Below are 16,025 nucleotides of genomic sequence, written 5' to 3'. Positions count from 1 at the left end.
TTTGTATTTGAGTCTTGTCTGTTGCTCCTCGTGTTGATTTATTGTCTCCGCCTAGTCCTTTGTTACCCTGGTTACTCATTGTCTTCATGCTCCTCCCCTTGTTTGTTGTCATAGTGTTTCATTGTTCTGGTTAATTCATTGGTCAATGTTTTGTATATATCCACTTCCTGTTCACCCCTTTGTCACGGTCCATTGTTTGATGTTACGGTGTTTGTGCCCTGAGTTTTTTTTCGTGTTGGCTTTGCTTACCTGTGGATTAAATAATTTAACTGCACTTGGATCTGTTTTCTCCTCATTCGTGTGCACATCGTGACAGAATATAAACATACATATATAAAAATATATATAATATAAATATATTAAAGACATTACATATTAACTGTTTATAGACCTGTTCAATAAAAGCAACAGAAAGCCAAATCTGTAAGCATGATATTACCATAAGTTATTTGTGTTATTTTAAATGTTTGGATATATCTGCTGATCATGATGTTTTTTGTTTTACCTTTATTCTCTTTCTTTTTCTTCATTTCTTTCTTAGGTTTCAGTTCAATATCAGCATATGTGAGATCAGCTGATTCACTTTCATTGTCTACAATGAAGAATAAAGAAATGATTAATAGTTTTCTCATCTCAGTCTCTAGTTTTACTCTTCTTGTTGTTTCTACCAGCAGGCATATCACCCTGTAGCCCAAGACAGCTTGCCCACTGAAGCTAAGCAGGGCTGAGCCTGGTCAGTACTTGGATCGGAGACCACCTGGGAAAACCAGGTTGCTGCTGGTAGTGGTGTTAGTGAGACCAGCAGGGGTTTCTCACCCTGTGGTCTGTGTGGGTCCTAACACCCCAGTATAGTGATGTGGACACTATACTGTCAAAAAAAGCACCGTCCTTCGGATGAGACGTTAAACCGAGGTCCTGACTCTCTGTGGTCAATAAAAATCCCAGGATATCATTTGAAAAAGAGCTAAAGATAAATGTAAAATATTATTATTATTCTACCTTTGCTCTTGAGTTTCTTTTTCTTGACGTTAACCTGTGAATACACGGCATCACTAGGGCCGGCCTGAGTCACTGAGAAGGGAAAATGATTTGACCATTAAAACTCATTTTACTTTTATGAGATTAATGAGATTAATGACATCAATACATTACCTGCGCTTGTGTCTTTATTAGTTATAGAGTTATAAATATGAGCATCTCCTGTAATGAAGAAAATAATGAATAAAGACCATGATCTTTTTATCTTGTAAAACCTTCATGGAAATATTGTTTTACATGAAGAGCTCAGATGCAAAAGCCGCTAAATGCCACTTCTGTCAAAAATGAGATAATGATATTAACCGGATGCTCTTGGCATGTATTACACATTCATCAAATATTTTTGCTTCAAATCCACTTAATCCCGGGCTCGGGTCGTTCAAAAATACAGTTTTTTGACAGAATCCAATAAAAGTCTGACAAAAAAATGCTCATTACAAGAAAACATGTCAGACGCACCTAAAGAGTTTTGCATCTGAGCTCTTCACGTGTTGTCTAAGCATATAAATGCATGTGATTTTCCCATGCCAAACACTCCAGTACCATGCTATGCTGTTCTGGGTGGTTGCTATGAATGTTTTTTTAGCCTGTTGCTATGCAGTTACTAGTGTGTTCTGTGTTTATGTTGGGATGCATCAGCTCTTATAAAAGCAGATTTCTGGCACTGATAATACTGTATGAATGTACAGTAAACTGACCAGTATGCAGGTGATTGTAACCATCTTCAGTCTGTTTCTGATCTGATGTCTGACTGATGTTCTGCTGTTGACTGACAGCTGACGGAGACTGAGAGAATTTTTGTTTTTTGTAGCACCACAGCAAGACCAAGAAAAAGATCAAAAACACGACACCAGAGCTCAGTCCAAGACAGAGACCAAGATTAAGACCACGAGATGAAGATCCTGCGGCTGGAAAGGCAGAGATACATCTTTATATATCTAGTGCATATGCAAAATGTGTAAAAGGATCTCAACAGTGCTTATAGAGAAGAGAGATCACCTCTGACTGAGATCCAGCTCTTTGGAGACTCTCCTCTCTCTGGGTGTTTACAGTAGTAGAAACCCTCATGTGACTTTGAGACTGTAGGGATGATCATCATGTCTCCTGTAGTCTGATTCTGCACCACTGATCCATCTTTATAAAATTCAGCTCTCATGTTAGAGGGGTTTTTATCTCGATATAAACAGCGTAGAGTCAGAGGATCTCCTTCAGTCACAGGATGAACAGGACTGTCCAGAATCACATCAGCATCTACACAACAGAAGAAATGACTGATGATTATAAATTATACAAATATATCAGCTTGTTACCTCTGGCAGATGATAAAAAAAATAAAGTAAAATTCCATAGACTTAAAATGAAAGAACATATTTTACCATTATCTAGAGTCCAGAATATAATTATAAAATATAAGACTCTAACAACACCTTAGCAACCAGTAAGAAAACCATTGTAACCTTATACTGTATTGCTGGTCTAAAAAACTCTTGGGAAACTGTATATAGCACCCTGGCAACAACCACCCACAACACTTGCATTGTGTAGTTCTGCAGAAGCAAATATCTGCATTTATATGAAATGAAAATGCTACAATCTATATTTATTTAATATCCGCTGATTATTGAAATTAACAAAATCTGTTTCATTTCACTGATGGTTAATATTTTTTTGCCTCTAAAATAAATAAATACAAACTCACTGTGTACTGAGATATTAACAGGATGAAGTTTCTCTCCAGATTCAGACTGACACCAGTACACTCCAGTATCAGATGTGCTGAGAGATCTGATTGTACATGTAGATGTTGTTCCTGTAGATCTCCAGTCTGATGATGAACAAGGTTTCAGTTTGTCTGTGTATCTTCTCACTGTCCATCCAGTAGAGTTACTGTGATCCTCACAGCTCAGAGAGAGAGATTCAGATGAGAAGTGTTGAGATCTGTTGGGTCTGATGATCAGAGAGACTGAAGGAGAAACACCTGAGACCTCTTTATAAGAGATAAATGAATAAATTAATGATATAAGACACAAAGTGTAAGAGATTTTTGTTGTTTAGTTGTGTGTGATGAACTCACCAGTGATCCACAGTGTTTGTGTGTTACTGTACTCTGTGTGATAGACTGGATCTCCTCTCTCTGCTCTGCACATATAAACTCCTGTGTGCTTCACAGTCACTGAACTCACTGTGTAGATGCCTTTAGATCCTCCACTGCTGTTTGACATGAGCTGATAATAATCTTTATTCACTGAAAAGTCAAAATCACATTTAAGCCTTAAAAATGGGTTTGATTGAATCCAGTTGAGTGGATGTTATAAGATGAATGAGATATTACCTGAGTAAAGACTCTGTACAGTGAACCAGCTGAATGTCCAGCCTGTAGATGAGTTTATAACCTCACACATCAGAGTCACTGAATCTCCTTCAGTCAACCACTGCTGTGGAGAAACACTTAAAACTGTCTGTGGTTTATCTGAAAGTGATCAATCTCTCATGAATAACATGTTACACTTCATCTCTTCACACTAATAATGATGAACAAACATATAAACTCACCTGATGATACAGTCAGTGTAACAGCATCACTCATCTCAGTGTTTTGTTCACGTATCTTTCCTCTACAGGTGTATTTACCACTGTGATAGTATTGAATGTTGTTGATTTTACACTCTTGTGAGTTGCATTGTGTGATTATATTTCTGTTATTTGTCTTCTCTACAGTCCAGCTGTATGTCCACTCAGTGTCTCCTGTATCCTGTATGTCACATCTCAGAGTAACAGTTTCTCCTCTGAACAGCTGTGTGTCAGGATCAACACTCACTACAGGTTTAGAGCTCTCTGTATAAAACATAATGCATAATTAATTTATTATATCATCATGTAAGGAAAATTCAACAAAACACATGTACACAACTTTTCATATTTAAACACTTGATCTGGTTTATACAAACAATAACAGACCTTCAGATAATAAGCAAAATGATTTCAAAGTAAACAAACTGAGACATGAAGTACCCTCATGTTGGTTTTAAACCTACATGAATTTCTTTCCTTCATAAATGCAAAATGTACTGGTAAATTATTCAGTTTAATAAGAGCAAATAAGGAGGCTGTGAACAATGGCAATGTGCTTCCACACAAAACACGTGGGACTTTCATGATCCTGACACAAGACTAGAAAAGCTTAAACAAGAAATGCAGTAATAGAGTTCTCAATGGCCTGCAAATTACAACCCGACCCAGCCCTGTAGAAATGAGTGAGGAGTCCATGTTTAATCCAAACCAGCCGTATTTATTGCATAAACCTCTGTAGTATATATTCAATTTACAGCTTACACAGCCACAGGCAACAAACTGAATCTAAACAACTTCAACCCGGCAGGGGAATATAAACCAGCGCCAACAGGACTCATGCGCATGCGCACTTCCGCTAGTATGGTGTCTCTCAGTGTCCAAACAATATGCAAACACAATCATTCACAGAAATGATCTACAGACCCGGCCCGTGGTTTTTTTTTAAAGCCCGGACCCGATGTAACCCGACACATCAACATGAATTATCTGCCCGAACCTACCCGCAGCCCGATGCTGCGGACCCCCCCCCCTTTTCTTCTCATACACGTATTATCATGACCAGGAGACGGGAATTCAAATCAAACTTTAATGTTCACGCCTTTTATCAATACAAACAACTGAAACAATACACTTTAAATATATAAATAGGCTATATAAATATACCTTAAAAACAAATCACACAATAAAAAGAACTCAAACATGTACCCAGCCAGTGGCTACCCCTCCTGAAATGGCGACGGTGAATTCAAGTTTACAAACATTTATTATTATTAACACTTTCAATAATTTCAATGAGATTAACAGAATGAAGCCTGATAAATGAAATGTCTTTATTCAGTTGCTGCCACTGTCAGGAGTGATATGCAAGTTAAAATTCAGGGCCTTTCAGGGAGACTTGTTTGATAATGCCTGAAAAAGTTGAAACAGCGCCATCTGCTGTTTTGGATTGCATGGTCAAATTTGTGAGCAAATCATAGTCACATTTATGAAAAAACATGGTCACATTTACAAAACACAGTACATATTTGTAACACCTCTGCATTTTCTCTCAAATTGCCTTTATAGAGGGTTTTCATCGACGTCACGTTCTGGGCGGTAACCCGGATGCGCGGCCATTGTGGAGGCACTCAGTGTAAAGAACGAACAGAGTCCAATGGATTATTGTGCTCTTTGGATACTTTATGCGAATGTAGACATGTCTAAACAACAGAAAACACGTCCAAACGCAAATGCATATAGGGAAGGACTTGGACCACAAGAAAAGGCACGATATTTCGAGAAATTACAATTTATAGGCGGTGCAGATCCTTACGAGTTAGCTCCCTCTTTTAGGATCCATGTGGACCCGGCGATTCTTCCTTCAGTTGTATATCCCGATATAGTCAACTACCTGGTTTTCATGCCGAGCATATGTCAATGTCAGCTTTATTTATATAGCAAATTTAAAATAGTCAGTGTCCTACCAAAGTGCTTTACAGTTAAATAAGCACACAGTAAAACAATAAAAGCAATACTTGTTTTTACCATTTACTATTAAAAATATTATTATCATTACAATAGAAAATGTGTTATGAGCAATTAAGCACACTGGCATTAAGGCATGCAGCGCAAATTTTAGTTGTGTTTAAGTACATTTTGTGCAAACACTAAAAGTACATATTAAATACTCTTTAAATAAAGCACAACAAGTAGAAGCATAATTGTTTTATACTTTATGTACTTCAATCATATTTCTAATACAATACTATTTTTCCTGAGCTTTGCCAACCACAAGCGCCTACTCTGATAAATTCTTGCATTCCTTTCCCTGGTTTTTAATAACTTTTGGAAGTCGATAATATTCCAAATGTTTTTCTCAATTGGTACAACCTCAAACACGGCAACAATTAACCATTTTCCCTGACGACGTTCGGGATATACTTCAGTGCCTGTGCTCTGTTGTGATGCGGAGTGCCTCCAATATGGCGTCTTCCGCTCTGATGACGCGTTGTGATAACTCTCCATTATTTGCAAAGCGTTTTTTCCAATTGTTTGCGAGTCTAGTTTTCCCTTTGCAAAGCAGATTGAGTTTGTTTGCAAATGCTGGATTTGTTTGTATAATTCAGGCACTCACGTGGCTGTAGACGGTAACGTTGTCTCTTGCCTCGAAAATGTCAAAACTAATTCATACTGACTTATAAGGCGCACCTGACTATAAGACGCAGCACCAGCCAAGTTACTGTATTAAAAAAAACGCGCAGCTTATAGACCCAAAAATACGGTAGTCAAAAATACTGAATATTGTCGTCATCTAACTGGGAAGAAGAGGGCTTTAGTCCAAACCAGCCGTTTTCTGTAGTCCTTAAAAAGCGAATTTTGAAAAAAAAAAATATGTGGCATTGAACTTTGAGCTTTATCATTTTGCAGGTATTATTTATGCTCTAACAGCAACATTACACACTAACTACAGTTTGAAAAATGCGATAACGAAAAATAGCACCTTTAAATATGAAGTTTACCATGAATGAGATCTTAAAGGATTAGTCAATTTTCTTAAAAACAAATCCAGATAATTTACTCACCACCATGTCATCCAAAAAGTTGATGTCTTTCTTTGTTCAGTCTAGAAGAAATTATGTTTTTTGAGGAAAACATTCCAGGATTTTTCTCATTTTAATGGACATTTATTAAAACACTTAACCATTTAATGCAGTTTTTAAATTGCAGTTTCAAAGGACTATAAACGATCTCAAACGAGGCATAAGGGTCTTATCTAGCAAACGATTGTCATTTTTGGCAAGAAAAATAAAAAATATGCACTTTTAAACCACAACTTCTCTTCCTACGGCTGTGTGACGCGCCAGCGCGACCTCACGTAATTGCGTAATGACGTTGAAAGGTTACGTGTAACATATATGAAACACACATTTGCGGACCATTTTAAACAATAAACTGACACAAAGACATTAATTAGTATCATTCCACATTCAACAATGTCGGAACGGTCCTCTTTCTCCACACTCATAAACACTGGGGCATAGTTTTGCATACATAATCCGTGACTTCTTGACGTGATGTTGTATTATGTGTCGCACAGCCGGAGGAAAATGAGAAGTTGTGTTTTAAAAGTGCATTTTTTTTTCTTGCCAAAAATTAAAATCGTTTCGCTAGATAAGACCCTTATGCCTCTTTCGGGATCGTTTAGAGTCCTTTGAAACTGCAATTTTAAACTGCATTAAAACTGTTACGTGTTGGGGTCCATTAAAGTCCATTAAAATGAGAAAAATCCTGGAATGTTTTCCTCAAAAAACATAATTTCTCCTCTACTGAACAAAGAAAGACATCAACATTTTGGATGACATGGTGGTGAGTAAATTATTTGGATTTTTTTTAAAAAGGACTAATCCTTTAAAATCCATGTTGTCTCTCACCTGTAACATTTATCCACAGTCCATCACTGTAGTCTGTGTAATAGTCTGGTTTTCCTCTTCCAGCTCTACACCAGTACTGACCTCCATCTGAAACTTTAACACTGTTGATTGTGTAAGAGTTTGTTTCTGTTGTCGTCTTCTCAGTGTTTTGTGTGTGTTTGTACCAGTAAAACTTCCATCCAGTAGACTGATCAATGTGACACTTCAGAGTCACTGTGTTACCTGTCAGTACAGATCCTTCAGTATCTGATGTGAGTTTAGGTTTTGATCCTGTAGGAGAATAAAACACAGAGTCTCTGTTTACAGTGTAATACTTCAGTTGTGCCTTTATACCACAGATATCAGCAGTTACTGTACTGATTCTCTATCTCACACTTCAATCTCTCTACACTGATGTTTCTATTTGTATTGGAAAGTTATCAGTACACAAGGGGCCAATCACACTAAACACATTTTAAACGCTTGAAAACGTAAGGGGCCCACATTGCCTTTTAATTGGTCATATTAAAAAAAAACATTATTGCTAGCCAACCACGAAGGCAGCTGTCCTGTCAACCAAATATTGACGCGTAAGTGTTCTTTTGCTGTTAACTGTCATATTAGCAGAAACTTTAAAGGGGCCATGGTATGAAATTCTGACTTTTTCCATGTTTAAGTGCTTTGATTGGGTCCCCAGTGCTTCTATCAACCTAGAAAATGTGAAAAAAATCAACCCAGTAACTTAGTTTTGGTAAACCATCCTCTACAAGCACATAGAAAAATAGGTTGTTGAAATTTGGCTCTCCTTATGGTGTCATAAGGAGCTCTTATTATCATAATACCACCCCTTAATCTGCACTATCCAACCACAGCACTGCCATTTAGTGCAGAAAAAAGCACGATTGAGTTTTAATTGCACTAAACCGCATATGTTCACTGCCCGTAGAAAATCATTCAAAAAAGGTGCCTGCATAAACACGTTTGGTGTTATAAGCCCCTAAGAAAGGATGTGTTAAGTTTTACACATTGTTTTGTGTTATTCTATTTAACACATTATGTGTCATTTCCTGTTGATTTTGTGTTCAAATAAATAAAAGGGACAACACAAGGGGCTCTATCCTACACCCGGCGCAATGCAGCGCAATGTGTGACGCAAGTGTCTTTTGCTAGTTTCCATCCTGCGCAATTATCATTTTCACGTTTAGCGCCACGTTGTTTAAATATCAAATGCATTTGCGCCCATAGGCGTTCTGGTCTGAAAATGAGGTGTGTTCAGGCGCATTGTTGGCGCGTTGCTATTTTGAGGCAACTAAAATAGACTTCGCCATTGACCAACAAAAACCTGGCGCAATATGTTTTTTGTTATTTAAAGAGCGCATTAGTAATATGCGCCCATAAATGGGACGACAACGCGGGTTTGCTTATCACAAACATAAATGCGCAGCAGCACAAAAATGCTTTTAAATATGAAAGATTAAAGGATTGAATGTAAAAGATTATTATTGAGTCTCTTGGACATAAATGAGGACTAATTATGAGACCTTAGAAGACAAAAAGAGCTGCTCCACCTGCAGCCTGGTAAGTAAATAAATGCTTTGCTTTAAAAAAATGCATCTGTTTTTAAATGTTTTTTTTAATGCTACCTCAGGGATTTATTTTATATGATGACTCTGTACCTGTGGATATGGTGAGATGAGAAACATTTTTAAGTAATGAAACGTGCGGAGAGCCGTTAGTAAATTCTTTATCTCCTGTTTGTTACAAATAAATTATTTTTAGCATAAAAACCTTTTCTTACATACTTTTTAATGATATTGGATAGCCATACATTTAAGGCAATTAAAAGCCTGCTTTTTACTTCCATGACTAAAAGAAAACGGATTTTAAAGGTTTTAATAAAAAAATAACAATTTCAATACAAGTGGAAAAACAACACAATTATTTAACATTAATCTTAAACTGGGGGTCTTCTTCCTCCGCTTAGTTTTTCAGTTTACAAAGTCGGTCATCTAAATAGGGATTAAACATAGCGCCAGCGCAACTGGCTTTTAAAGGGGATGAGAGCTGATTCTCATTGGTTTATTGCACGTTACGCCCAAAATACTCCCATTACTCATTAGGAAAATATGTACAACCCTTTTCGACCCTGCGCTCGGCACACAAACCATTTTTCCAATTAGCAAAAGCGGCATCGGACACGCCCATTTAGACCGTGCGCCGTGCGCTTTAGACGATGCGCTTAGATCGTTAAAATAGGGCCCAAGATGTGTTAAAACAACACACAGTGTGTTTTATTCCAAAAATAACACATAGATGTGTCAATAAATTTGTGATAATAAATGTGTCCTTAACTAGACAAAACAGGTACTGTTTTAACACATTCATTTTAAGAGTGTAGCTTTTGTAATAATCAACTTAACATTTAGGTTTTACTGTTTATATCCTATTTGTTTCTTATATATGTTGTATAGGGCAGGGCCTCTTGAAGAAGTGATTGAATCCTGTTTACATAAACTTGTAAACTTGAAAAAAAAGTTTTTTTTATGTATTTTTTTTTGACTCACCTGATACTGTCAGTGTAACTGCATTACTGATGTGTGAGTATCTTGATCCTCTGGTCTCTGTTCCTTTACAGGTGTATTTACCTGCGTCAGACTCAGTAACAGATCTGATTGTGTAATAATGATGTTTATTCTGCTGGATGATTGAATCATCTTTATACCAGCTGTACTGCCAGCTGCTGACTCCTCCTTCATTGATGACACATCTGAGATTGACAGTTTCTCCTCTGAATAAGAGATAATCAGGCCAAACAGACACTTGAGGTGTTGGTCTTTCTGTACATTGACAAAAAATTCACATTGTAAACAATGTTTAATATTGTATAAACACTTACTTAATCCCAAAACATAGATGTGTTTTATTGTTTATAACTGTTATTGCCACTCATTCAGTGTTTAAATAATAATAAGTTCTATAAGAAGTGTATTATGCGAGTAAAAATACTTACCCTGTACTGTCAATATTATTAGTTCACTGTTTTGTGTGTAATCCTGAGGGTTTTCTTTTCTTCTGGCTCTGCACGTGTACTCTCCTCCATCAGAGACTTGCACAGATCTGATTGTTTTAGTTCCTGTAGTTTCATTGAATTCAGTGTTTGATGGTGTGATAAAGATAAACTCCCATCCAGTGGACTGATGAATCTCACAGATCAGAGTAACTGTGTCTCCAGTGAACACAGGCGTCCGTGGCTGCACAGTCAGAGTTGGTGTTATATCTGCAGTATAGAAGTTGTATAAGTTTAACAACATCATCTTGTTGCTGTAGGTTAAAAATCAACAACAGTGTATTTTTATTTCACAAATAAACTTTAAAACTCATATGACCAATGTCTGTTTTTGTGAATTTAAATATCAAAATTCAATGATGGCTGACTTTAAAATAAAGGAAATAAATAAACAAGTTTTATTTGATCTTTTTCATTTAAATGTACATACATTAAAATCTATTTATAATCAAAATACTGCAGACATTTTAGCTTTCTTTAAAATTCTGCACTATTTATAACATGGAACATTTTTCAGGAAAATGTATTAAATACATATTCAGTCTTAGATTATTTGCCCCGTTTAAACCAAAGCACTAAGTGTTTTATCCTCCGTAACTGCCACTCATTCAGTGTCCTATTAAATCATTTTCATTGTGTTTCAGAACAAAGTGTATTATGTGAGTATAAATACTTACCCTGTACTGTCACTGTTATTGGTTCACTGTATTGTGTGTAAACCTGAGGGTTTTCTCTTCTTCTGGCTCTGCACCAATACTCTCCTCCATCAGAGACTTGCAGAGATCTGATTGTTTTAGTTCCTGTAGTTTCAGTGGATTGAGTGTTTTTTGGTGTGATAAAGATAAACTCCCATCCAGTGGACTGATGAACCTCACAGATCAGAGTAACTGAGTCTCCAATGAACACAGACGTCTGTGGCACCATAGTCAGAGTTGGTTTTACATCTGTAAATATAAAATCCTTAAGAGTTGTTAAAGTTTTTCCCAACAAGATCTTTGTGAAGTGAATGTGAAGGTCAAGTATAGTAGCCTATTCTTGAAAATGTGACCTCTACATTTTACCATCCCAGTGAGTAGTAAACACACGCAATGCAACTTATGAACACCCACCAACTAGGGGACTTGGGGAAATGTGCCTTACTAAAGACATAGGCATAGTATACTTGCGGGATTCAAAGATTTAAAATTGTGATGACAATAAAATGATAGCTTATAAATATCTCTAATTGTTGTTTGTTTCTGTTCCAACATTTGTATGTCATGTTTGGGGTTGAAGTGGGGGATAATTTTAGTAATTTTAAAATGATTTAATTTATTTCAGTGTGTATTAGCCAATCAGATTTGTCTTGATGACATGATTGCGATTCAGCCGATACTCTGCGTATACGCATAAGCATAACAGACAAGCACACTCACAGCCACATAGAACGACGAATAAGTTTACTAGGAAAACTAGTAAACTCAGGCCCTGTTTAAATTGAAGCATTTGCGTTTTAAAACTGCATTTTAAAATGAAAACGATCCTCGTTTATACTGGCATTTTAAAAGAATCTTCAACCACACTATACAAAACCATAAACGCATGAAACATGACCAATCACGTCACTGGGCATGCGCATAAAAGTGTAAAATAACTTATTACTCTAATAATAGCTTACCTTTGCGCATGTATGCAGCCTAGGGGTGTGCGATATTGACAAAAATTCTTACCTGGATCCTTTGCCGGCAACTACAACAGACACTATTTTTGAACCTGTATAAATGTGTTTGGGAAAGTCTTATATTATTCTAGCACCCCCATACAACATATTATTATGATTAATAGGTTAATAGGTTAATGTTGATGTTATAAACCAAACAGAAAGGTCTTTATGATTTAAAAAAGGAAGCATTCAAGTGAACCGTACTAAACAGCAGCGAACTTGAAGCAAAAATTAATTCCAGCAAATGCAAAATTAAATCAAACATAATAAGAGGTGAAGTATAGCTTTAGCCTACAGAAACGCTTATTGCTTTAATGTACACTGTAAAAAAAATCCGTAGAAATTGCAGCTGGGTTGCCGGTAATTTACCGTAGATTTAAATTTATGTTATTTACTGGCAACATTTTGTTCAAAGTTAAATTAACATTTAACATTTACAAGTCTTTGTCTTTACAGAGTAAAACTAAAAAAACAGCATCAAGCAAAACATTCTGGGAAACAAAATCTGAAGCAAAAAACAGAAAAAGGTTGATGATGATTTCTGGTTCGCAGAATGCTTTGCATGAGGGTGTTATTGTATAGTTTTATTCTGTAAAGATAAAGACTTGTTAATATTAAAAATGTATTTAACTTTGAACAAACTCTTGCCAGTAAGTAACATAATTTTAAATCTACGGTAAATTACCGGCAACCCAGCTGCAATAACATTGGAATTTCTACTGAATTTTTTTACAGTGTAGGGAGTTCCTCTTCGGCCATTACACGCTGGGAATTCGTACCAACTGACTGTATTCTTCAGAAAAACACCAAATAAAAAAAACAGAAAAACACTTCGACTCGGCGCATTAACACTCTCCCTCTTCCATTATGAGAGGGAGAAGGGGAGCGAATTTTTCGCTGAATCATGTGAGTCGAGTGCTCCGAAACCGCAGACACGCTTCACCCTCCGCGTCCGTCTCTTGATGCATGAGCGCGGGTCGGGGGAGACGAAGACGTGGGCACGGAGCGCGCTCGACCTGCATGACGGACCGATTGGGACATTATGGAATTATATTTACGCACCGCACCGCCTTAATACTAGCTGGCCTGTGTTACAACAGCGAATAACATCCTGTAGAAGTCTTAATGCATCACTCGTTTGTATCGCGTTAATGATCGCAAGGTAGTCAAAAGATTAATGGATAAGTGTATTGTTACCTCATTAATTCATTTAAAAGCTTGTCATTTTATTCTTAAGACACAAATGTAAGATATTCTTAAGAAAAAAAATTGAGAACTTCTTAAGAAATGTTTGGGAATTGCACTTAGGAACATTCTTACGCACTTCTTATAATTTATCTTAAGAACTTTCTTATTTTTTGTCTTAAGAATATTTTCATGAATCCGGCCCCAGAAATCATACTCAACCTTTTTCTGTTTTTTGCTTCAGATTTTGTTTCCCAGAATTTTTTGCTTGATGCTCTTTTTTAGTTTTACTCTGTAAAGACAAAGACTTGTAAATGTTTAATGTTCATTTAACTTTGAACAAAATGTTGCCAGTAAAAAACATACATTTAAATCTACGGTAAGTTACCGGCAACCCAGCTGCAATTTCTACGGAATTTTTTTACAGTGTATGGAATATATTTCAACAGTTTAGGATATGATGTTTGAGTTTTAAAGTCAAATTATATCTTATTTTTACACCGCCATGTAAACTGAAACAAAACTTAAGAAAAAATCATTACATTTTTGTGTAAAAAATAGTTTCTTCCTGTTCTTTCTGTGATTTTAAAGCTTTGGTTGTGTTTATAGTGTTCATGTTTCATGTGTAAAAAACACGGTATTTTTCACACAATTTACTTATCTGTATAGCGCTGTTTTCACTGTACTCAAAACAGGCTGATGTCTTCCTTGTTCTATGAAATCCCTCCTTCAGAAATACATATCGAGCTCTGATTGTGTAGTTTGTTTAGTGTGTTGTGATTTGATAGCAGCTTAGCTTAGCAGAGCCGTTTGAGCCAAAGCTTGCGACTGACGTATTCCTGTGGGTGGAGTTTAGTAAAAAAAAAAATGTTTTACTGACGTCATTAAAGAAGGAAGTAGAGGGCTGTAGTCCAAACCGGCCGATCGCTGTAGGCTTTAAAAAGGGAATTCTATTAAAGAAAATATATCGCCTGGCAGTGCACTTTGAGCTTTAACATTTAACAGTTATTATTTATGCTATTATAGCAACATTACACACTAACTAGGGTTTAAAAAATGGGATCAGGAAGAACGTGACCTTTAAATGAAACCTGTGAAATGAAAGGTCCACTAATCGCCTTAATGTCAATAAAGTTTCCATGTTAGAATTTAGAAATAAATTTTCAGAATAATCTGAGAAAGTGCTTTTTTCTACCCTGTAAGAATTCATTTGACCACTACAGTTATTAAACAGTTTTCCCTATTACTTTTCTGTTTTATTGAGTTAACAAATTGATTAAATTTATGTTAAAATTTAATTAGAAATTATGCAAAACCACATGTGTTAAACATTTTGAGACATTTGTTGTTGTTGTGGATGCAGTAACTTATTTAAAACACCACCTTTTTAAGATAACACAGGATAACACAAACACAATACTAAGACAACATTGCAAAAACCCTAACTGTAAAAAACTACAAATTAACACCTCCTAGAAAACTTTTTTTTATTTGAGCTGGGTATGAAGAAGAATTCCTCTCTTAATGAACCAATATACAGTATAAAGTTATTAGACTATGGATATATTCATATGTATATGTACTGGAAGTTAAACAGACAAACTACTAAGCAGAATAATTATTTTTTTTTTTCAATAAATATGCATCATGTTTTCATGATTTGAAAACTAAAATAAAGTGTAGAGGACTTCCAAGAAATACAGACAGTTTATTTTAGGTAACGCAAGTTTTGTTTGCTGTTTGATTTAAATACAAACTTTTTTAACTTGACTATTTTGATATTCAGCTCCCCAAGCGATGCTATCGTGCACACGCGATAAAAAGTGTCTAAACAAAGTCAACAGCTCTCAAGTTTGATCTGTCCTGAAATGACGTTGACACACAGAACAAAGCTAAGTTAATTTTTATTTCAAAATACCTGCATCATGCACTAAACGGTCTTTGCATGCTGCTTTTGCTAAGCAGGAATCAAGTGATAGCTGCTTTCAGCGTCACTCAAAGTCGGTCAGCTGCAGAGATTTGAATGCTGTTCATCTAGGCTTCTTTAACTTCATGAGGCACTGAAAGAACCAACATGTGAATGATATCAAAGCGCTGCGAGAGCAAATCAAGAAATCATATAGAGGGGTCTGCTTATCAATCGTTCTTGCGTTACTTTGATGTTATCAGCCTGCGGTTCTTGCAGCGGCGGCTCCGCATAAAGTCGCACTCACCTTAAAACTTTACTTAAAGGGAAATTCCGCCTTGAAATGATCCTAGGGTTAATAACAAACGTGTACCGAGTTCGACCGTTCACTGGAGTTTGTTTTCATGTTAGTCTAACGTGACCAGTGTTATTGCTAAACGCAAATTAGCATGTTATGGTAGCCTTCGGGGCATCAGTGCATTAAAAACGAAATCGCTATGTCTATACTACTAATAATGCTCAAAATAACCCCACACTTACACTGTAGCACAATGAGGGTCTCTATATGTAAACCGAAGCATTGAGAACTTTGCAAGTGTACAGGCAGTTTATTAAAAATAAACACTTACCGTTCACGTCTGGATCACATATCCATGCGGGCGCCAT

General features: G+C 36.3%; 1 protein-coding gene across 1 annotated transcript; it reads right to left on the bottom strand.

The window, feature by feature from the left end:
- Window positions 1-383: 383 nt before the first annotated feature.
- LOC135733732 (leukocyte immunoglobulin-like receptor subfamily A member 1) lies at window positions 384-16,025 on the bottom strand. The gene is made up of 12 exons (XM_073813705.1): window positions 15,989-16,025; window positions 11,244-11,510; window positions 10,510-10,776; window positions 10,064-10,336; window positions 3,371-3,508; window positions 3,113-3,283; window positions 2,738-3,016; window positions 2,038-2,289; window positions 1,737-1,946; window positions 1,153-1,200; window positions 1,000-1,071; window positions 384-391 (listed from the first exon to the last, which is right to left on the bottom strand). Exons 1-12 carry the CDS (start codon window positions 16,023-16,025, stop codon window positions 384-386), a joined length of 2,022 nt encoding a protein of 673 aa, XP_073669806.1.

This window comes from Paramisgurnus dabryanus, chromosome 3 (genome assembly GCF_030506205.2).
Source record: "Paramisgurnus dabryanus chromosome 3, PD_genome_1.1, whole genome shotgun sequence".
Taxonomy (NCBI): Eukaryota; Metazoa; Chordata; class Actinopteri; order Cypriniformes; family Cobitidae; genus Paramisgurnus; species Paramisgurnus dabryanus.
The sequence above is the reverse complement of the archived record's forward strand: the minus strand, read 5'-3'. Positions and strand labels throughout refer to the sequence as shown.